Source organism: Hyaena hyaena, unplaced genomic scaffold, assembly GCF_003009895.1.
Source record: "Hyaena hyaena isolate Hyena2069 unplaced genomic scaffold, ASM300989v1 scaffold_240, whole genome shotgun sequence".
NCBI lineage: Eukaryota > Metazoa > Chordata > Mammalia > Carnivora > Hyaenidae > Hyaena > Hyaena hyaena.
The window spans coordinates 422,912-447,191 of NW_024080873.1; the positions used below are offsets into that span (position 1 = coordinate 422,912).

Below are 24,280 nucleotides of genomic sequence, written 5' to 3' on the forward strand. Positions count from 1 at the left end.
GATGGGCATGGAGGAGGGCACTTGTGGGGATGAGCACTGGGTGTTATATGGAAACCAACTTGACAATAAACTATTTGTGTAAAAAAAAGCTCCTCGGAGGCTCTACTGTGCAGCTATGGTCGAGGCTCACAGACCCAAGTTTCACACACAGCCTATACTAAGTATAAATGTGCTGTGTTGTCCTGCCAGCCACCCCCATCCTAAAAATCATTCCCTCAAACCACATTTAAACATCCCCATTTAGTCTTGTTTAAGGCACAAAACCAAAAAAGGGTCCGGCTCAGCAATATGAACTTTATTAGCCACACACACTCTAGTCTATCTGAAAGCATGGTCAGTAGACCGCCCATCTATCCAAATCTCCTTAAAATGTGGGTTTCTAGCCATGTTCCAAGCATACAGATCAACAACTCTAAGGATAGCTCCTTACACACTATAAACACTGCAAATTCGTGTTCCTTTTTAAGAGGGTGCTGAGGGCTCTCTCCTGTTCCAAACAAGCATCATCTGACCAAGAAGAACACTAAGTTGCTAGGGCCACAGAATTATGTCTTTGAGTAGAGCGATGGGGTTTCAATCTCTTACATTCTCTCTCACGTGTGTACTTGGCTTGCTCTCACTGGACTCCTTTTCCTATAGAAATGCTGTCTGGTTCTGCTCTTGACCTCTCTATTGTCCATGGTGGACATGGTAAGATGGACTTGGTGCCTTGGTGCTTAGGAGGAAACAGACTTTGTGCCTCCCAAACAGAGAACAGAGGCAAGGGGACAGGACTAAGCCACTCGATATCTCCCCTGGTGGACCCCGAAGGGGATCCTTGCAGCTCACATGTGGTTACCTTTCAGCTCCCAGGGGCTCAAGCAGTATTTCTCAATTTTGATCCACAAGTAACCAGATCACTGGGCAGCTGGGTAAACATGCCAATTCTCAAGTCTCCCGCAAAACCTACTGAATAGGAGTCTCCAGCAAGGGCTTGAAAAGCTGTACTGTTAATAATCTCTCCAGGTGCTTCTTAGGCACAGAACGTTGGAGAACCACCGAGCTCCAGGTTCAACAATGAGAATACCCTCTCTAAAGTAGAGCTCCTTTGAGAAATTCACAGGAACCAGGGGAGGCCACGGCTCATGTTCCAGGTGCTCATACCCTCTCTCTTCACTTCCATACTGGCCCAACTCACACAATTCAGCACCGACCCATGTAAAATAACCACCCACTCTGTTTTACTGGAATTCAAATTAATCCACCACTAATGAGGACAAGAAGAAGTGAGAAATGCTTAAACTCCAAAACTCTATGCTAGCAGAGTCCTTAATACCATCCAAACACAGATCTGTTTCATTCCTGGAAAGCTCACAGTACTCTGTCATACAACTTCCATTTTAAATTAATCTTCCAGCATAGGCAGGGAACACCTATCTCAGTGGAGTGCTGGGCTCTGGATATCCTTTTGATGCTTTTGTACACAGCTCATCAGTCGCCTCTCCAAAGCTGAATGATATTGCTAACCACCATGTGGCAAGGAAGGCTCTAAAACAGCGTGACAATTTTATGCTTGACTCAGGTAATCATAGCTCTCTCGAGGGGAATCTGCTCTTCAGGCTCACCTCTCCTCCGTGTCTGCCATCCACAATCCCCCGTGGAGGAACTTAAGGCTCTTATACACTCGATTACACTCTACTGGTTTATAGTGCCAAACAGCCATTCACATAAGGGCTCTCCATAAACATTACTGGATTATGCCAACTCAGGTGATTGATTCTGGACCTCTTAATGTGCTGCCCCTCTAAAGACACAACTTACGTATCCAGCATGATCTCAGCTCCTCAGACGAGGCTCCCTATCTACACCTTCCACTGACTGTCGTTTGAAAACAAGATGGTAAGTTAGAAGAAACCAACTAGAGGGGAAAATAAATGATGAAGCGGGATAAAAGGTGAAACATTCCAGATGACGGAAGGTCTAGCAATCACACACAGCAAGGACAACCAGTACGAAAAGGAGAATAACTCTTTCCTTGTACCATCATCTGAACCAGAGCTTCTTAAACTTTAAGGACTTCCTGGAAAATATCCCTGGAATGAGGGTGCTGATACAGGTAGTCTGAAACACAGCGAGAGACCCCAGCCCCCTAAGAGGCTCCCAGGTACCACTAACACTGCTGCCGTTGATAATGCTGCTTACAGTATAGTGGCAGAGAGCAACGTTAGCATCACCTGGGAGCTTGTTACACGAAAGTCCTGAGCGTGCCCTAGACCTAAAGAAAAAGAATCTGGGGGCAGATTCTGGGTGGCTCAGTCAGTTGGGCGTCTGACTTCGGCTCAGGTCATGATCTCTCAGTTTGTGAGTTTGAGCCGCGTGTCAGGCTCTGTGCTGGAGCCTGCTCCGGATTCCGTGTCCCCCTCTCTCTCTCTGGCCCTCCCCTGATCGCATTCTCTCTCTCATTCTCTCTCTCAAAAATAAATAAATATTTTTAAATATTACAAAAAGAGAAAAAGAACCCTTTAGTCACCAAGGTCCCAGGAGGTTAGAACACACAGTAATGGAGGGCATGAGCACTGGGTATTATATGTAAGTGACCAGTCACTAAATTCTCCTAAAATCAGTATTACACTATATGTTAAGCCTAGATTTAAATAAAATGTTAAATTTTTTTAAAAAGAAAATGCACAGTAGAGCAAGCTGACATACCATCTTGTACTCACGGTGAGTCAGAATCATGTGCGAGGTTTTAAAAACTACAAATGCCTTACAGCAGAGATTCTGATTCAGCTGACCTGGGGTGTTTGATTAGTCCCGTGTTGGCTTGTTTTTAAACATACCCAGGTGATTTTAATAAGCAGCTGGTGCTGAAAAACACTGAATTAAAAATACGAGACTGGAGGGGTACCTGAGTAGCTCAGTCAGTTAAGCGTCTGAGTTTGGCTCAGGGCATGATCTCACAGTCCGTGGGTTCAAGCCCCGCATCGGGCTCTGGGCTGAGAGCTGAGAGTCTGGGGCCTGCTTCGGATTCTCTCTCTCTCTCTCTCAAAAATAAAATAAAGCATTTAAAACAAACAAAAAAGATACAATATTGGAAGGGTGCCTGGGTGGCTCAGTCAGTTGAGTATCTAATTCTTGATTTCAGCTCAGGTCATGAGCTCACGGTTCATGGGATAAAGCCCCAATTCAGGCTGTGGGCTGATAGCGCAGAGCTTGCTTGGGATTCTCTCTCTCCCTCTCTCTGTCCCTCCCCACCACTCAGCGCTCTCTTGCTTGCTCTCTCAAAATAAATAAACATTAAAAAATATATATCCCACTGTAAGGAGGGAAAGATGGAGTGACTAGTAAGGGTGAGGAATGTAGGGGGATATGAAAATATCCTAAAAGTAATTATGGCAATGGCTGCATAATTCTATGAATATCCTAAAAACCACTGAATTGTATACTTTAAATGGGTCAATCCTGTGGTATGTGATTATATCTCAATAAAACCGTTACGTTAAAATTTAAAACGTGAATGGCTTTCCTATTTTAAAATAAGTAGCTCTCAATGAAAAACAATAAAATGGAATTATTTTCTATCCTAGAACCACGGCCCAAGAGTTTGAACTTCTTTAAACACACACACACTCACAGATGTTTATATGACTTAAAATCTGCTCATCTTCTTCTTAGGTTCAATTCTGGTTAATGTAATGGATGAAAGAGAAGCCAGAAATGAAAACCTTGTTATCTCCCAGAACACCACTATACTAAAAAAAAAAAAAAATCATATTTATCAATTTGAAAAAGTTTACACTACACATGCCAACTTCCAGAGTATTTTCAAAAAACTAATTTTCCTTTTGCTTCCCAATATAAAAATAAACTAACTTATGAGTTAACTCATAAACTAACAATGAATTCACTAATTCATTGTACTACATTCTTTCAAATTCTCTGTATGCTTGAAGATACTCAAAACACTTGAGGGGATGAGCACTGGGTGTTATATGGAAACCAACTTGACAATAAACTATTTGTAAAAAAAAAAAAAAACAAAAAACATAACAAAAGTAAAACAAATAGTTTTCCACTGGGGGGAAAAAAAAACATGTTAAGAAGAAAATACATCAAATGAAAATCTGACCTTGTTAAAAAAAACTGGCTTCAGAAGCTCTCAATAATGTACTCACAAAAATCAAAAAGATCATAAATAGCACCAAAATGTCAGAAAAGATCACTGTAATACAGGAGATACTGTTTGTTTATTATCAAAAGCAAAGTAGCAGAAGTATATGTAATAGGTACCAATTGGTATTTTGGAGACTCTCACGGCTTCTGATTGCTGTGATGGCAAATGCTCAAGACTACAGGTGCTATATGCTCAAGCAAATGGTGGTTCATTAGCACCTGATTTATTTTCCCTGTTGGATCACCATGTAAGCCATCACCCCCACCACCCCCACCCTGCCCCCAGCCACTGCCTTGTTTATGGTCCCACGTTCTCATTCTTTTGAAACAGACACATTCCAGACACATAACTGAACAGAGTTCCTAGGACTATATACACCGGTTACAGGGCATCTTCTGGGGCCCTCTATTCACTAATAAGAGACGCTCTCTTAAGAAATGGCTTTCTGGTTATACGCCAACAAATTGGACAACTTAGAAGAAATGGACAAATTCCTAAACACACACTCACTACCAAAATCCACACGGGAAGAAACAGAAAACCTGAACAGACCCATAACGAGTGAAGAAATCGAATCAGTTATCAAAAATCTCCCAACAAATAAGAGCCCTGGACCTGATGGCTTCCCTGGGGAATTCTACCAGACATTTAAAACAGAATTAATACCAATTATTTTCCAGTTATTAAAAAAAAAAAATAGAAATCGAAGGAAAACTCCCGGATTCATTTTATGAAGCCAGCATCACTCTGATTCCCAAGCCAGACAGAGATCCAGCAAAAAAAGAGAACTACAGGCCAATATCCTTGATGAATACGGATGCAAAAATCCTCAACAAGATCCTTGCAAATTGAATCCAGCAGCACATAAAAAGAATCATCCACCAAGATCAAGTGGGATTCATTCCTGGGTTACAGGGCTGGTTCAGCATTCGCAAATCAATCAATGTGATACATCACATCAACAAAAGAAAAGATAAAAACCATATGATCCTGTCAATAGATGCAGAAAAAGCATTTGACAAAATACAGCATCCCTTCTTAATAAAGACTCTAGAGAAAGTCGGGATAGAAGGAACCTACTTAAACATCATAAAAGCTATCTATGAGAAGCCTACAGCTAACATCATCCTCAATGGGGAAAAACTGACAGCTTTCCCCCTGAGATCAGGAACACGACAGGGATGTCCACTCTGACCAGTGTTGTTTAACATAGTGCTGGAAGTCCTAGCATCAGCCATCAGACAACAAAAGGAAATCAAAGGCATCAGAATTGGCAAAGAGGAAGTCAAACTTTCACTCTTCGCAGATGACATGATACTCTACATCGAAAACCCGACAGACTCCACCAGAAGCCTACTAGAACTGATCCAAGAATTCAGCCAAGTTGCAGGGTACAAAATCAACGTACAGAAATCGGTTGCATTTTTATACACCAATAATGAAGCAACAGAAAGAGAAATCAAGAAACTGATCCCATTCACAATTGCACAAAAAACCATAAAATACCTCGGAATAAACCTAACCAAGGATACAAGAGATCTGTATGATGAAAACTATAGAAAACTTATGAAGGAAATTGAAGAAGACACAAAGAAATGGAAAAACATTCCATGCTCATGGATAGGAAGAATAAATATAGTTAAGATGTCATTACTACCTAAAGCACTCTACACATTCAATGCAATTCCAATCAAAATTGCACCAGCATACTTCTCAAAACTAGAACAAACTATCCAAAAATTTGTATGGAACCACAAAAGACCCCGAATAGCCAAAGTAATACTGAAAAATAAAACCAAAACGGGAGGTATCACCATCCCAGACTTCAGCCTCTACTACAAAGCTGTCATCCTCAAGACAGTATGGTATTGGCACAAAAACAGACACATAGACCAATGGAACAGAATTGAGAACTCAGAAGTGGACCCAAAAGTATACAGCCAACTGATCTTTGACAAAGCAGGAAAGAATATCCAATGGAAAAAAGACAGCCTTTTTAACAGATGGTGTTGGGAGAACTGGACAGCAACATGCAGAAGAATGAAACTAGATCATTTTCTCACACCATGCACAAAAATCAACTCAAAATGGATAAAGGACCTGAACGTGAGACAGGAAACTATCAACACCCTAGAGGAGAAAGCAGGAAACAACCTCCTTGACCTCCACCGCAGCAACTTCTTACTTGACACATCCCCAAAAGCAAGGGAATCAAGAGCAAAAATAAACTGTTGGGACCTCATCAAGATTAAAAGCTTCTGCACAGCCAAGGAAACAACCCAGAAAATTAATAGGCAACCAACGGAATGGGAAAAGATAGTTGCAAATGACATATCAGATAAAGGGTTAATATCCAGAATCTATAAGGAACTCACCAAACTACACGCCCGAAAAACAAACAACCCAGTGAAGAAATGGGCAGAAGACATGAACAGACACTTCTCCAAAGAGGACATCCAGATGGCCAACAGACACATGAAACGATGCTCAGCATCCCTCCTCATCAGGGAAATACAAATCAAAACCACACTGAGATACCACCTCACGCCAGTCAGAGTGGCTAAAATGAGCAAATCAGAGAACTCTAGATGCTGGCGAGGATGTGGAGAAACGGGCACCCTCCTACACTGTTGGTGGGAATGTAAACTGGTACAGCCCCTCTGGAAAACAGTGTGGAGGTTCCTCAGGAAACTAACAATAGAACTCCCTTATGACCCAGCAATAGCACTGCTAGGAATTTACCCAAGGGATACAGAAATGCTGAGGCATAGGAGCACATGTACCCCAATGTTCATAGCAGCACTCTCCACAATAGCTAAAACATGGAAAGAGCCTAAGTGTCCATCAACAGATGAATGGATCAAGAAGATGTGGTTTATCTATACCATGGAATACTACATGGCAATGAGAAACAATGAAATCTGGCCATGTGTAGCAACATGGATGGACCTTGAGGGTGTTATGCTGAGCGAAATAAGTCAGGCAGAGAAGGACAAATATCATATGTTTGCACGTATAGGAGGATTAGGAGGAACTTGACGGAGGAACAAGGGGGAGAAGAAGGGCGGAAATGGTGGGGGAAAGGGAGAGAGGCAAACCATGAGAGACTCTTGAATGCTGACAAAAACTGAGGACTGATGGATGTGGGGGGGAGGGGGGATGGGCATGGAGGAGGACACTTGTGGGGATGAGCACTGAGTGTTATGTGGAAACTAATTTGACAATAAACTATTTGTAAAAAAAAAAAAAAAAAAAGAAATGGCTTTCTGGGGGACACGTGGATAGTTAAGTAGGTTAAGCATCCAGCTTTGGCTCAGGTCAATATCTCATGGCTTGTGGTTCCAGCCCTACGTTGGGCTCTGTGCTGACAGCTCAGAGTTGGCAGCTCATCCCCTGAACATTTTCCTCCTGTGCTGACAGCTCAGAGCCTGCTTCCGATTCTGTCTCCCTCTCTCTCTGCCCCTCTCCCACTCCCACTCTGTCTCTCTCTCAAAAATAAACATTAAAAAATTTTTTTCAACTTGACAATAAACTATTAAAATTTTTTTTTTTTTTTTTTTTTTAAAGAAATGGCTTTCTGGGACCTTCAATGCAATGGTTAGGGTCACTTTCACAAGTAAGTATGATGCCTTCCCTTGTCCAGTCTCTTCAATAAAATCCAATGTATTTCATCGTAATTGTTACTATGTTCTATGTTGCTATGTTCTTTTTAGCATAATTCTACCATGTTACATTATATACATGACAAAGAAAAGGCAAATCAAAGGCTCCTTACTACCAACCTTGCCCTGGGTATTAACCCTTAAATAGACTATTCCTTTTTTACAGTGAGGAAGTTTACCCTCCTGCCTAACCCAAACTCCTCCTGCTTTAAGTACATTTGCTCAACCAACTCTACAGTGTTCGCAGTATTGGGAAGATGGTTACAGATTTCCCAGAACGGAAAGAATTTTGGGTATCAGATTCCAATTCCAAGGAAGCAACCCTGAAACCCACAATGGTGACATTGGCATGCTTTCAACTCTCTCTCAATCTTGTGCGTTTTTAAAAATACCAACTTCCTGGGGCGCCTGGGTGGCTCAGTGGTTAAGCGGCTGACTTTGTCTCAGGTCATGATCTCGAGGTTCGTGAGTTCCAGCCCCGTGTCTGGGTCTGTGCTGACAGCTCAGAGCCTGGAGCCTGCTTCAGATTCTGTGTTTCCCTGTCTCTCTGCCCCTCCTGTACTCATGCTCTGTCTCTCTAAAATAAAACGTTAAAAAAAATTTTTTAGATAAAAATACTAACTTCCTGAGAGGTCAAGACCCAGTCACTGCTGAATTAAATCATTAATTCTCAACGGATTAGCATATCCATAATTTCGTTAACAAGTCACATACACACACACACTTTTTTAAAGAAAGAAGACAAGGCATACCTAATAGTATATAAATTCCGAAGATTCTTCTCCCCACCTTGTCCTTCCTTTAGAGCTTGCATTTGTAACAACTTCATAACGGCTTTTAGCAAGCCATGTGTGTTCCTGTAAAGAAATATAGCAACATGTTAAATGCCGGAGATACAAAGTGAATAGTCTAATCAGGCACTTAATCCCACCATCTTTAAATAATTGAACACTTGCTAGCCACAATGAAGAGAAACCACCCACACGCACCCAACTCATTCAGCAGCACAGCCAAGGGCCCTGAAAGTCGAAGGCTCTAAGGCGACCTAGTTAAAAGAGAAGTGGAGCCAAAGAATCAAACCACCAAGCCTATCAATCACCTCCCTACACACACTTGGGGGGGGGGTATCAATCAGGAAAACACAAACATTAGCCGACATAATTGCAGGAAGTGACCACATCAGTTACCCATACTGAATAATTAAGTCCTTCATTTATAAATATTAGTAGACCATGAATAATAATCAGACATATGAAATGGATTAGCCACTCAAAAAATGGGTCAGGGGACCATTCAGAGCAAATAACTCCCCATAAAATAAAATTAATGGGAGTGGGGAATAAAATTTTAAATTGTTTTCTTTATTCTCTGTAAGAGGTAGGAGGATAATATATCAAAAAAAATAAAGAAAAATAAAAGAAAGAGAATAGCCTGCCCTTCTTTTTCTTATTAATTTTTTTACATTGTGAAATGTGATTTTTTTCCAGCTTTATTGAGGTAAAATTGACAAATACAATTATATTTAAAGTACACAATGTGATATATGCCGGCATTAACTTGATTGACAACCATTTTATAATTTAAAAAATTTTTTAATGTTTATTTATTTTTGAGAGAGATACAGAATGAGTAGGGGAGGGGCAGAGACAGAGAGGGAGACACAAAATCCATAACAGGCTCCAGGCTCCAAGCTGCCAGCACAGAGCCCGACATGGGGCTCAAACTTAGAAACTGGGAATGGTGAGATCATGACCTGAGCCAAAGTCAGACACTCAACCGAGCCACCCAGGTGCCCCAGCAACCATTTAATAATTAACACATCCCTCAACTCACACACTTTTTATGAGAATGCTGAAGACCTACCCTCAGCAATTTCAAATATGCCAAACGTTATTAACTGTAGTCAACGTGCTATACATTTGATCATCAGAACTTACTCATCTTGTAACTGAAAGTTTGTATCCTCTGAGTAACCTTTCTCCATTTCTCCCACCCACATGCTAGCAACCACAATTCTGTTTCTGTTAAGTTTGGCTTTTTTTTAAGTAGGCTCCACGCCCAGTGCAGAGGCCATCATGTACGGACTTGAGCTCAAGATCCCGAGATCAAGACTGAGCAGAGATCAAGAGTCAGACACCTAACCAACTAAGCTACCCAGGCGCCTTTTCCCCCGCTTTTAAGATGCCACATACTAAGTGTTACCATTCAGCATTTGTCTTTCTCTGGGTTATTTCACTTAGCATAATGCCTTCCAGGTTCACTCATGATTGAACGAACAACCATGTTGTTACAAATTAGCCTGCCCTTTTTAAATAAGGTTCTCTCGGGGAATAAAAAAAAAAAAAATCTTAGAAATAAAAAAATATTGCTTGTTAAATGGGAAAAAAGTATTTTTTAAATCATGGTTGTTAATATTTATGGAACATCCACTGTAAGCCAAGTTCTCTCCTAAGTGCTTAACATGTATTATGTGATTTACCATCCAGAACACGGTAGGTTACAAGTCACTGTTAACTTTATTCTTAGGCTAGGGCAAGCCTTGGACTGAATTCATTGGTATCATTTGGGGCAATCATATGAGGTTTCATTTAGTGTACTCTTTTATGACATTTAAAGCTTTCCAGCTGACAAAAGTCCTGTCCACACTGTCCAGTCCATCAGCCAATAGCCACATGTGGTCCTGGCCACTTGTAATGTGGCTAATCCAAACTGAGACGTGCTATTCATATAAAAGACATACTGGGTTTTAAAGATTTAGGACACAAAAAGAATATATAATATCCTGCATACTTTTTTATATTGACTGGATACTGAATAATATTTTCCATATATAGGGCACATAATGTCATTAAGATTAACATCACCTGTTTCTTTTTACTTGTTAATGCAGCTATGAAAAAATTTTGAATTATGTATGTGGCTCATATTCGTGTCTCACATTTCCTTATCTAATGATTTATTTTTCATATGATTAGAGTTTTAGAGAAGACAGATAACAGTCCTATGATTTTTTACTGAAATACAGTTAACGTACAGTGTTATGTTAGTTTCAGTTCTACAATATAATGATTGAACAGTTCTATACACTTTGTAGTGCTCATCAAGATAAATGTACTCTTAATCCCTTAAATGATTTTACCCATCCCACCCACCCACCTTCCCTCTAGGAACCATCAGTATGTTCCTGTATTTAAGAGTCTATGTTTTTTTGTCCAGCTTTTTTCTTTCTTTGTTCAGGTGTCTCTTACATCCCACATATGAGTGAAATCATATGGCATTCATATTTCTTTATTTCACTTAGCATTATATACCCTATAGATCCATCCATGCTGCTGCAAATGACAAATTTCTATCTTTTTTACGGATAAGAAATATTTCAGTGTGTGTGTGTTTTATTTTATCTTTATCCATTCATCTATTGATGGACACATGGGTTGTTTCCATATCTTGGCTTTTGTAAATAATGCTGTAATAAACACAGGGGTGCAGATATCTTTTCTAATTAGTGTCTTCATTTTTTTTCAGTATATACTCAGTAGTGTAATTCTAGGTCATATGGTAATTCTGTTTTTAATTTTTTGAGAAAACTCCATATACACCTATGATTTTTAACTAATTTGGGTTACCCATCCCTAAAAGCAGTAGAATCCCAAAGAAAAGCACATACATCATATATGCATTTAATTCACAGAAAACTAAGACTAATAAATGAACTCCAGTTTTCTTTTTTTTTTAAATAATTTATTGTCAAGTTGGTTTCCATATAACACCCAGTGCTCGTCCCACAAGTGCCCTCCTCCATGCCCATCACCCCCCTTCCCCTCCCCCCCACCCCCATCAGTCCTCAGTTTGTTCTCAGCATTCAAGAGTCTCTCACGGTTTGCCTCCCTCCCTCTCCCCCACTATTTTCCCCCCTTCTTCTCCCTCATGGTCCTCCATCAACTGACAAATGGATCAGTAAGATGTGGTTTATCTATACAATGGAATACTACATGGCAATGAGAAAGAATGAAATCTGGCCACGTGTAGCAACATGGATGGAACTTGAAGATGTTATGCTGAGCGAAATAAGTCAGGCAGAGAAGGACAGCTACCATATGTTTGCACGTATAGAAGGATTAGGAGGAACTTAACAGTTATCTTTTTTTTTTTTTAATTTTTTTAATGTTTACTTTTTTTTTTTTAATTTTTTTAATGTTTTTATTTATTTATAGGAGAGAGAGAGAGAGAGAGCGTGAGCAGGGGAGGGTCAGAGAGAGAGGGAGTCACAGACTGAAACAGGCTCCAGGCTCTGAGCTGGCAGTCAGCACAGAGCCCGACGCGGGGCTCGAACCCACGAACCGCGAGATCATGACCTAAGCGAAAGTCGGACGCTCAACCGACTAAGCCACCCAGGCGCCCCTTAATGTTTACTTTTGAGAGAGAGACAGAGTGTGAATGGAGGAGGGGCAGAGAAAGAGGGAGACACAGAATCTGAAGCAGGTTCCAGGCTCTGAGCTGTCAGCACAGAACCCGACCAGGAACTGGAACTCATGAACCGTGAGATAATGACCTGAGCCCAAGTCAGTTGCTTAACCGACTGAGCCACCCAGGTGCCTCTGAACTCCAGTTTTCTCACCTTTCAGTTAAATCTTGTTTGGTCTTATTTGTGGATCCAGACTTTACTGTGTGGATAATTAAGTCTGTACTGTAGTTTAAGTGAGAGTGTAGCATGAATAGATTATAAGTTTTGAAAAATAATGGCATCAAATAACAGATAGATGCATTCAAACAGTAGTTAAATTCAACTGAATAATTATTTAACTTATTTAAATATTTCAAGTGGGCTGAGAGAGATGGTTTCAGATTAATTTTTATTTAATTCTAATTAGCTAGGGAATGTTGGGCAAGGCTCATAACACCTAAAAGCCACGGCATCCTCATTCATACAATCTAAAATCATAAGCCCATCTCTTATGTTGTTAGTATTTTCCATCTGTCCTCACAAAGACAGCCACTGTTTTCTGTATCTGAGATCTTGTTTTCATCCACTGTTACTCTGTCTCTGAGATCTGCTCTTAAAAAACTAAATTTCTGGGGCACCTGGCTGGCTCAGTCAGAAGACTGAGAGAGTCTTGATCTTAGGGTTCTGAGTTCAAGACCCATGTTGGATGTAAAGATTACTTAAATAGGGGCACCTGGGTGGCTCAGTCGGTTAAGCATCCAACTTTGGCTCAGGTCATGATCTCAGGGTTCGTGGGTTCGAGCCCCACGTCAGGCTTTGTGCTGCCCGCTCGTAGCCTGCTTCAGTTTCTGTGTCTCCCTCTCTCTCTGACCCTCCCCTGCTTATGTTGTCTCTCTCTGTTCTTAGAAATAAATAAAACATTAAAAAAATTTTTTTTAAGATTACTTAAATAATTTTTTTTTTTAACTGAAAAATAAAACTAAATTTCAGGCGCCTGGGTGGCCCAGTAGGTTAAGCATCTGACTCTTGATTTCAGCGCAGGTCATGATCTCATAGTTCGTGAGTTTGAGCCCAGTATCCAGTTCTGCACTGTGTTCTCTCTCCCTCTCTCTCTGCACCTACCCCCACTCATGTTCTCTCTCATCCTCTCTCAAACTAAGTAAACTTAAAAAAAAATTTGTTTTATAAACTAAACTTCTAGTGAATTCGATATGATTGTAGAAAGAGGTTACAATAATAGGTTAATTAGTGCTGAAAATCAAAATGGTGAAATAGAAGAAAATAATAACCACCAGAGAAGCAAAACTCAAAGATGGGATGGAAAAAATTTTCACTGAATTTATGTCTTCAAATTAAAAAGGCTACCAAGTGCTAGACAAGATTCCTGAAAAAACTAATTGCTGACATTTCTCAATCCAAAGACAAAAGGAAAATCCTGTACACTCTCAGATTTTATCAAATAAAATTTATAAGATAAAGACCATTAGACTGACATCATTTCTAATTTGGCATCAGCATTCTCATCTGCAACACTGAATGAAGAAATATATATGTAATTATAAATAAAAGGTTTACATAACTTAATAAGTCTAAATACACTGCCACCCCAAAATAAGGGTAATACATGAAGGCAAAAGAAATACTTTCAGACATAATATTCTGAAATTTTTCTTAAAGAAGTTCTCCAGTTAAAAGATCATCCAGGGGCCAACTGGGTGGCTCAGTTGGTTAAGCTAGTTGGTCCAACTCTCGATTTTGGCTCAGGTCATGATCTCACGGTTTGTGGGATTGACCCCTGCATCCACACTAACAGCGTGAATTCTCTCTCTCTGCCCCTCCCCAACTCATGCTCTCTTCTCACTCTCTCTCTGAAAATAAACACGTAAAAAATACTTTAATATAATGCAAGATGATTGTGCAATTTTGTAAATATACCAAAAACCACTGAGTTATATACACTTTCAAAGGATGATGTTCTATATATGAATAATATCTCAATAAGGCTGTTATTTTAAATTTAAAAAAAAGATAAAGGATAAAAAAAACTGAAGAAACAGAAAGAGATACACTACAAAGAACTGGTCAGAATGAATACCAGAACTTATAATCAAGTCTTTAACATTTTTCAAATGTGACTACAAAGTTTAAGACAACGTCTTGAAGAAAATGTGGAGACGGCGAGGAGGAGAATGTGAAAAAGAACAACAGAAAAAGACAATCTATAACTAAAATTCCAGATAGTTTTAGCAAAGTCAGTGGGGAGGGTTTTCAGGTGAGAAAAAACATTAAGTTAAGAGACAATATGAGACGAAATATTTACAACCTATATGACAGACAAAGCATTAACAATCAAAAAACAAGAAAAGTAACAAAATAAACCTAATCACATAGTAGAACGATGAGCGAAGAATAGATATGCAAATCACAGAAGAGTAAGATTCAAAATATTGATGAGCGAATGGGGAAATAAGCACTTTCAGGTTGAGAGCATACATTGGTTCAATGCTTTTTAAGTTTATTCTTTTTAGTAATCTCTACAACCAACATGGGCTCGCACTCACACTGCTGAGATCAAGGCTCATATGCTCTTCCAACTGAGCTAGCCACGTGTCCCCAGTGGTTCAGTCTTTATGGAGAACAATTTGGCAGTATCCATAAAATTTTAAATCCATGAAAGAACGTTTAGATGTACATACTCTCTATCCTATAAATTCCACTTCTAAGAACCCATCATATAGAAATACCCTTAGATATACTCAAAAGAAGCCTTTACACTGCATTTGTTATTTTTAAAAACGGAAGAAGAGGGGTGCCTGGGTGGCTCAGTCAGTTAAGCATCGGACTTTGGCTCAGGTCATGATCTCATAGTTTGTGGGTTTGAGCCCACCTCGGGCTCTGGGCAGGCAGCTCGGAGCCTGGAGCCTGCTTCAGTTTCTGTGTCTCCCTCTCTCTCTGTCCCTCCCTGCTCATGCTCATGCTCTGTCTCTCTCTCAAATAAATATTAAAAATTAATTTTTAAAAAATGGAAAAAGAAAAACCTATTTTTCAACAGAGAAATATTTCAAATATGATACATTCACAATCTAGAATACTCTGTAGCTGTTAAGAAAGCTGCAAACAGACATATGGAAGGATGTCCAATACCATTAGGTGGGAAAATGCAAGTTTTAGAACATACATATAAATACTTGTGGAGTGTATGTGCTTATAAAATACCTTTTATATAGGTCTAGAAATGGGGCTCCCATTTCATAGCAATTAGCTAGTACCTGAACTTGATTGCAGATCATCACCCTGGCTTCTTCTATATTCCCGAGGGAACCAAATTAAAATCTGATGGAACCTCTGATATACCTACCAGCCCTGAGGACTTCCACTTCCCAGTTTTCACCAGAGCCCAAAAAGTAAGTGAGAGCATTCAGGGGAGTGGGGGGTGGGGGGAGTAGCGTACAGTGAGAGAGGAAGAGAGAATCCCAAGCAAGCCCCGCGATGTCACTGTTGGAGCCTGACACAGGACTCGATCTCACTGAGCCACCTAGGTGCCCTAAGAAAACGATTTTTTTAAAAAAGAAGAAAAGAGGGGTGCCTGGGTGGCTCAGTCAGTTAAGCGTCTGACTTCATCTCAGGTCATGATCTCGCCATTCCCAAGTTCAAGCCCCGAGTCAGGCTCTGGGCTGACAGACAGCTCAGAGCCTGGAGCCTCTTTTAGATTCTGGGTGGTCTCCCTCTCTCCCTCTGCCCCTTCCCTGCTCACGCAGAGTGTCTCTCTCTCTCTCTCTCTCAAAAATAAACAAACATTAAAAAAATGTTTTTAAAGAAGAAAAGTGAGAGAAGATGATAAAAAGGAAATGTTTACCACTTACTACTTTCACTACCTGCAAATGCCATTATTTGAGTTTTCAAAAAAGTATGCACTACCTTTATTTTTTTATCAGTGGAAAAGGTGGTGGGATTTAAAATCTCATGATGAAGAAAGACTACTGAACACAAATAGGAGATGAAATCTGATCTCTAGATGGATAGCATGAGCTGAAATTTAAATAAACAATGACAAAACCATGGTGTCCTTTATTCAGAACTTCTCTTTTGCCACAGATTGGCACAGACACAAAAACATGTTAATATGAAAAAGAAGACTTGCAAGGAACATTTTCAGGAACTGGAATTAACTTGTAGGTAGACAAGCAGGCCACCTGTGTTTGAGGTACACAGGTACACAGAAGAGTTCCTTAACGAATCAAAGTGAAGGCTTTAATAAGGGCGGAAAAGATCTGGTTACATATTGTGACTAACATTCATGGTATCATGTGTTACCTGATATTCCCACTCTGGGGCTGGGATTGTGCCTCAAATTCAACATGTTTAAAACCTAACTCTTGCTCTTCCCACACACCTTATCTTTTGATGTTCCCTATCTACCTGTTAGGCAAGCTGGAAATCAAGGGCTCACCTCTGACATATCCCTTTCAGTCATCCTCATATTCAACCCAGTGCAAATGTTTCACCCACCCCACTCCTTCCCCACCCACCTTTTTTTTTTTTTTTTACAAATAGTTTATTGTCAAATTAGTTTCTATATAACACTCAGTGCTCATCCCCAAAGTGCCCTCCTCCATGCCCATCCCCCCTCCCCCCCACATCCATCAGTCCTCAGTTTTTGTCAGCATTCAAGACTCTCTCATGGTTTGCCTCTCTCCCTTTCCCCCACCATTTCCGCCCTTCTTCTCCCCCTTGTTCCTCCGTCAAGTTCCTCCTAATCCTCCTATACGTGCAAACATGATATTTGTCCTTCTCTGCCTGACTTATTTCGCTCAGCATAACACCCTCAAGGTCCATCCATGTTGCTACACATGGCCAGATTTCATTGTTTCTCATTGCCATGTAGTATTCCATGGTATAGATAAACCACATCTTCTTGATCCATTCATCTGTTGATGGACACTTAGGCTCTTTCCATGTTTTAGCTATTGTGGAGAGTACTGCTATGAACATTGGGGTACATGTGCTCCTATGCCTCAGCATTTCTGTATCCCTTGGGTAAATTGCTAGCAGTGCTATTGCTGGGTCATAGGGGAGTTCTATTGTTAGTTTCCTGAGGAACCTCCACACTGTTTTCCAGAGGGGCTACACCAGTTTACATTCCCACCAACAGTGTAGGAGGGTGCCCATTTCTCCACATCCTCGCCAGCATCTAGAGTTCTCTGATTTGCTCATTTTAGCCACTCTGACTGGCGTGAGGTGGTATCTCAGTGTGGTTTTGATTTGTATTTCCCTGATGAGGAGGGATGCTGAGCATCGTTTCATGTGTCTGTTGGCCATCTGGATGTCCTCTTTGGAGAAGTGTCTGTTCATGTCTTCTGCCCATTTCTTCACTGGGTTGTTTGTTTTTCGGGTGTGGAGTTTGGTGAGTTCCTTATAGATTCTGGATATTAACCCTTTATCTGATCTGTCATTTGCAACTATCTTTTCCCATTCTGTTGGTTGCCTATTAATTTTCTGGGTTGTTTCCTTGGCTGTGCAGAAGCTTTTAATCTTGATGAGGTCCCAATCATTTATTTTTGCTCTTGATTCCCTTGCTCTTGGGGATGTGTCAGGTAAGAAGTTGCTGCGGTGGAGGTCAAGGAGGTTGTTTCCTGCTTTGTCCTCTAGGGTGTTGATAGTTTCCTGTCTCACGTTCAGGTCCTTTATCCATTTTGAGTTGATTTTTGTGCATGGTGTGAGAAAATGATCTAGTTTCATTCTTCTGCATGTTGCTGTCCAGTTCTCCCAACACCATCTGTTAAAAAGGCTGTCTTTTTTCCATTGGATATTCTTTCCTGCTTTGTCAAAGATCAGTTGGCTGTATACTTTTGGGTCCACTTCTGAATTCTCAATTCTGTTCCATTGGTCTATGTGTCTGTTTTTGTGCCCCACCCACCTCTTATAGGCCCATCTCTTTCCCTCCATCTCTGTCTAGTGCAAGGAGCTTCCTTCACTTGAACTACAGCGTCAGCCACCTAGACTCATCTCCATATATCCATTCCATCTGCCTGCTCAAAACCCAACACTTTTAATATTATGTGCATTATTACAGCCAGAGTGGCCTTTTTGAAATCCCTGCTATCCACTAGATAAATACTTCAGTAGATTCCCTCAGCACTCAGGATAAAGACCCAAATCCTCAAGATTAGCCATTGTGAACTGCCCTGTCCGGCCCCCACCTACCTTGCAGCTTCATCTCAAACCATTCTCGCCTTGTTTTGACATTCTTTTAGGCCTTTCTATGACCATCTTCCCTCCGACCAACAGGGACTTGGCACACGCCATTTCCTGTAATGGGAAAGTCTACCCTATTGTATTTGCCTAGATAAGTTCCATGCATTCCTCTGTCTTATCGTAGGTGTTTCTTCATCAGGGAAGCCTTCCTTGACCTCCATGACATACTGAAGGCACTGCCGGTACAGTATCCTTTGTCTGAATATAGTTTATTACAGAACTGTGCAACCGTGTGATTGTGGCGGTCCCGGACTCTAAACCCAAAGCATCATGAATACGACTATGTTTGCTTTTCTCATTATGATATCACAGCACCAAGCACAGGTATATAAGGGATAGTCAATAAATATGTTAATTAAAAGATGGATAGTTGGATGAAAGACAGATAACTGTCTTACTTGACTGCTGAAGTGACCTCCGAAGGTAACTTCTAGAACTAGAGCTACAGGATATTACACATACACATTGAAATTATTGTATCTGATAGCTTCGTTATGAAAATTTGTTACTAAGGGGGTGCCTGGGAGGCTCAGGCAGTTAAGTGTCCGACTCTTGATTTGGGCTCAGGTCATGATCTCATGGTTCGTGAGATCAAGCCCTATGTGGGGCTCTGCACTGACAGCATGGAGCCTGGTTGGAATTCTCTCTCCCCCCTCTCGACACCCCCTCCCTTTCTCTGCCTCTCTCTGCCCCTCCCCTGCTCATGTGCACTCTCCTTCTCAAAAATAAATAACCTTTTTAAAAAATTTGTTATTTAATTTATCACTAAATAAACTAATATGAATGGTATTACTAGTTGTGGTTATAGGCTCTTCATTTCTGAAATCACACATTTAGCAAATGAGGGGATAAGAGGAACGATAAAATTAATGTAATACCTGTTGTGTTATCAAGCAATGAAACAACCCTATTGAGGGAAGGTTTTTGTTGGAACTTCTTTTTTACACATCTCAAAGCGTGTAATTGCAACATTAAAACCAACTTAAGACTCCTGATAGAATAAGTAAAGTAAGGAGCACCTGGGTGGCTTGGGTGGCTCAGCTGGTTAAGTGTCCAGCTTCAACTCAGGTCATGATCTTATGTGGTTCATAGGTTTGAGCCCCACATTGGGCTCTGTGCTGACAGATTAGAGCCTGGAACCTACTTAGGATTCTCTCTCTCGCTCTCTCTCTCTCTGCCACTCCCCTGCTCACTTTCTGTCTCCCTCTCTCTCTCAAAAATAAACAAACATTTAAAAAAAATTATGGGGTGCCTGGATGGCTCAGCTGGTTGAGCGTCCAACTTTGGCTCAGGTCATGATCTTGCAGTTTTTGGATTCAAGCCCCACATCTTGGCTCTGTGCTAACAGCTCAGAGCCGAGAGCCTGCTTCAGATTCTGTGTCTCCTCCTTTCTTTGCCCCTCCTCTGTTCATGCTCTGTCTCTCTCAAAAATAAACTTTAAAAAAATTTTTTTACTTAAAATAAAAGGAAAAGAATAAATAAAGTAAAAGAGAAGTATTCAGCATGGTAAACAGAGATGTAACTACTATATTGCAGACTGCCCACCATGAAGCTAAATTCATCACCCTGCATGTGAACTCCAATGAGAATCTTAGGAGTATTAAATGGTTCCTATGACTTATGATCAGAGTAGCCACAGGAAGTCCCCTTTGGAAAATGCTATTTCTTTCACTCCCTCCCCTCTTAATTCATTTGTTATATATGAAAATCATTAAGTGGCAGTGGGACCTTTGAAACGTGCATTTCTCTCCCCTCATCTTCCCCCTCCCTCAGTGCTTCTAAAGAGTGGGTCTAAAACAGACTCAAAAACAGTGAAAAGATAATAAAGTCTCAAAATGATTTTTAAAAAGAGGGAAGAGAATTGCAATATTTCAGTTAAATCTAAACCCCTGAGCACATTATACTTCTTTATAAAATAAAATCTAATTGATCCACACTGAAGGATGCTTTAAAAAGCTGATTATTTTGAAGTTTAGCAAGTCTGAGGAAAAAAAGCCACTATATAGCCCGTCTTTCCTATACAAGCTGTGTTTCTGGGTAACCAAATAATGGAAATGGGGAAGATTCTCTTCATTGTGATATTTTAGGTAACAAGTGAAGAAAAAAATGACAGAATTTCAACCATGTTGAAACTCCTAATGAACGAATGGATCTAACCATTCAGCACCAACAGCTAAAATTTCCAAAAAAGAAAACAATCAGATATTCTTTCCCTTTCGACTACAGAACACATTACCATCTATGAAAAGTCTTCCCTACCCCAACACCCCTCCCAATAACAACAAAAACTGAACATAAATCTCATCGAATTTCTAAAGCAAACTTTCATTTTGTAGGAAATACAGAGAAATAAGTTAAAGCACACCACAAACATGCATTCAGTAAAGTCTGAGAGAGAGAGAGAGAGAGAGAGAGAGAAAGAGAGAAAGCACCAGAGATAGGTAGATGTGAGGGGGGAGATCCCATAGATTAAAAAAGATGTAAAAGCCACAACAAATTTTTATTTGGATGGTCATTCAAACAAATCATTTAAAAAAATGAGGCAACTGGAAATCTGAACACTGACTGTACATTTAAAAACTTATGCGCACACACACATACACACATATACCCAGCTATAATAATGACACTACTGTTGTTTTTTAAGAGGAAATATACAGGGACGCCTGGGTGGCTCAGTCAGTTGAGCATCTGACTTCAGCTCAGATCATGATCTCATGGTTTGTGGGTTTGAGCCCCGCGTCGGACTCTGTGCTCACAGCTCAAGAGCCTGAAGCATATTCAGATTCTATGTCTCACTCTCTCTCTGCCCCTGCCCTGCTGTCTCTCAAATATGAATAAACATTAAAAAATTTTTTTAAATAAATAAATAAAAGGAAATACACAGTTAAATATCTACAGAAGAAATTATACAGTGTCTGGGATTTGCTTCCACGCGTGGCAGGGGGTTGGTTATGGAGGCAGCAGGACGCTTTAAGTGGCTGCTGGGATGAGTGACAGAACATGAGGGTTCATCATACTCTTCTGCCTATTTTTGAAATTCTCTACTCAAAAGTTTTTCAAATCATAGGAAAAGTTCTTCTTTTTAACATCAACAGAATTTTCTTGGTAACTTTTTTGTGCCACACTGTAAGCTAGCTTCCCTCCCTCCCTCCCCCGACAGCCAAGGCAGTGGTCATTTCTACCACGGCCACTGTTTGCAGAGCTAATCTAGAATTTCAAAAGAATCCTTCAGAGGATGACAATAACAGAAAACATGGTGGCATCTCACCATCACAATAACACAATTACGTTAGCTTTGACATGATTCTCTAGCACCCAATGTCTCTTTTCCCTATCCCTGTCGGAGCAACACTGATCTGACATCAGTCACTCATACTGAGAGATACCTATTTCCAAAGTCATGGCTTTCCCGCAATTCAATTCCGCTGCAGAAGAGTCCTCGGAAATAGGGTTCCAATCTCCTCTCTGGGGAAGTACCACTCCCTCCCCGTTCGTGTGGTTACCATATAGGGAACCTAGTACACATACGTTCACACGATGAAGACACACCCAAGTCCTATCACCTGGTACCTATGAATGGGACTTTATTTGGAAATAGCGTCTCTGCAGGCATAATCAAGATGTGGAGATCAGATTTTTCTGGATAGGCCTTACCGTCAATGGCTGGTGTGCTTTTAAGAAAAAGCAAAGGGAGAGCAGAGACAGAAGAGACAGACAAACGGAGGAGGAGGTCTTGAAAAGACAGAGGCAGAGACTGGAGTTATACAGCCACAAGTCGAGAAACTCCAAAGGTTGCAACGGCCACCAGAAGCTAAGAAAGAGAAATAGAACACACGCTCCCAGCCTCCAGAATCCTGCGGACTCCCTTGCTTTGGCACTTCTAGCCTCCAGAATTGTGAAATAACACATTTATGTTATTTTAAGCCACCAAGTCTATGGTCATTTGTTACAGCGGCCCTAGGAAACCAATCTGTAGCCCCCAGCAGACCTGACTGGGCCAGAGGGACCATCTCACACACACTGGTCTTTGGAAATCTGTAACTGCAGCCAACCTCAGTCTGGCTGTCTCTTCTACGTAAGAAATATTAATCCAGGAGCGGGGGGTGCCCTGTAGATGAGAGGCAGAGAAACCCGGTCTGCAGCAAGAGGGGAGAAACACACAGCCTGTATCTAATTCATTTTGAGGCCCGGCTGCATCCCTGTTCTTGGGTCCTTTGGGACACTCCTTTACTAAAACATAAAAATAAAAATCACCCTTTTATGCTCAAATTAGTTCAAGAGGTTTTCTATAACTGGTAGCCCAGAGTCCTAACATACTCAGTAACCTGCTGCTAAAAGTCCTCAGTAAAGACCAGCTGGATCAGACTTTTCCTTGGGAAGGTGCCAGAAAAAGCTAAATTGACTTAGGAACCCTATAAGTGAGAGCAACAGAAACTTCTGGGCTGAGCTACAAGCACAGTGGCGAGAGGCAAGGCAAAAAGGAACCTCGATTTTCTCTGGGCACAAGCCCCAAGACCCAGATCCTATCATGAAAGGGGTGTGTGGGCCCGCAATGATGTTGAGTATTCCAAAGGAGGAAAGAAAGAAGACAGAAAGAAAAACATTTTTGGTCAAGCTGTACAATCTACAGTAATTAAAACCACCCACGAAAATTGCTTTTCTCTGGGTAAATACAGCACAAGATGACTAGTGTGCATATGAATAGCATACATCAGGTTTCCTCTGTTTGGGGTTGATTTGATTACGACATGAAACGCTGCTCGTGTAAGCTCAGTCGCCTTTGGAAAAGACCTCAAGTAATGCTTGGTTCTCTGCTCTTCAAATATTCCAAATATGAAGTACAAGAAAGTACCCATACTAATTTTTTGACCAGGGATGAGAATAACAAGCGTCTGGTTGAAGAGAATAGAACAAATTATCTCCAAAGGGGGCATCCCTGGATTCGACGGGAACAAATGGTACAAATGTGGCCAAGTCCCCCCTTTTTTTTTTTAACCAGAAAGGATAATTGGTCAGCCTTAAGCACAGTAAGTCACCAACAAGTAAGAGAATGTTAAACATTAGATTAATGATCAAATCGTTTTCTAATTTGTTATAAAACTATAAGACAAAAGAGACAGAGAAAGACAAAGAAGACCAGGAAGAAAGGAAGGAAATCAAAAACAGTTCTGGGGAACCCATGCTTGAATAAATAACAAAAAAAATAATGCTTGAAAAAAACATCTAAGAATATAATGGTATTGACTTTTTGCTTGGGGAACTCATTTGTCTTCTCAGTACCAAAAACACAGCCTGATTTCTTATGAAACCTTTTCCCACTATAAAAGTAACATGTGTTACAGTAGTTGCTGTTCTTAAATCACCTAGAAACATCTTAGCACAAACATATGATTCTTACAATGGAAGATTTTGTGACAAAGCCTTCAACCAGATCAAGGAACTTGAAAAGAAATAGGGCAGGATGTCCTAGACAAGAAAAGTAACTGGAGTCCCTTTTCTGTTACGAGCTGCAACCTGAGAGAGGCTTGGGGATTTTAGGGAAAGAAAAAGGACTGGAAAGAAGAAAAGGAGAACATCTGGAAACAAGCTGAACAGCTTACAGGAATATTTAAAGGACAAGATGGGGAAACAGACATGATCTAATGATCCTGTCACTCTCAGATAAGAGTTAAGTGAGCGAAGATCTCCATGGAGATATAAACCCGAAACCATCTCAAATTCAAGAAAAATACTCTGATGCCCCAACTACAGATGAAAGCATGC

The 24,280-nt window shown here is 40.6% G+C and overlaps 1 protein-coding gene across 3 annotated transcripts in view; it reads right to left on the reverse strand.

The window, feature by feature from the left end:
* FOCAD (focadhesin) overlaps positions 1–24,280 on the reverse strand; it is a 387,127-nt gene that overhangs the window by 258,592 nt on the left and 104,255 nt on the right. For all 3 annotated transcript variants that reach the window (XM_039244410.1, XM_039244408.1, XM_039244409.1), the window contains exon 5: positions 8,568–8,672. In XM_039244410.1, coding sequence (XP_039100341.1) covers positions 8,568–8,672 — 105 coding nt within the window. The remainder of the gene's footprint in view (positions 1–8,567; positions 8,673–24,280) is intronic.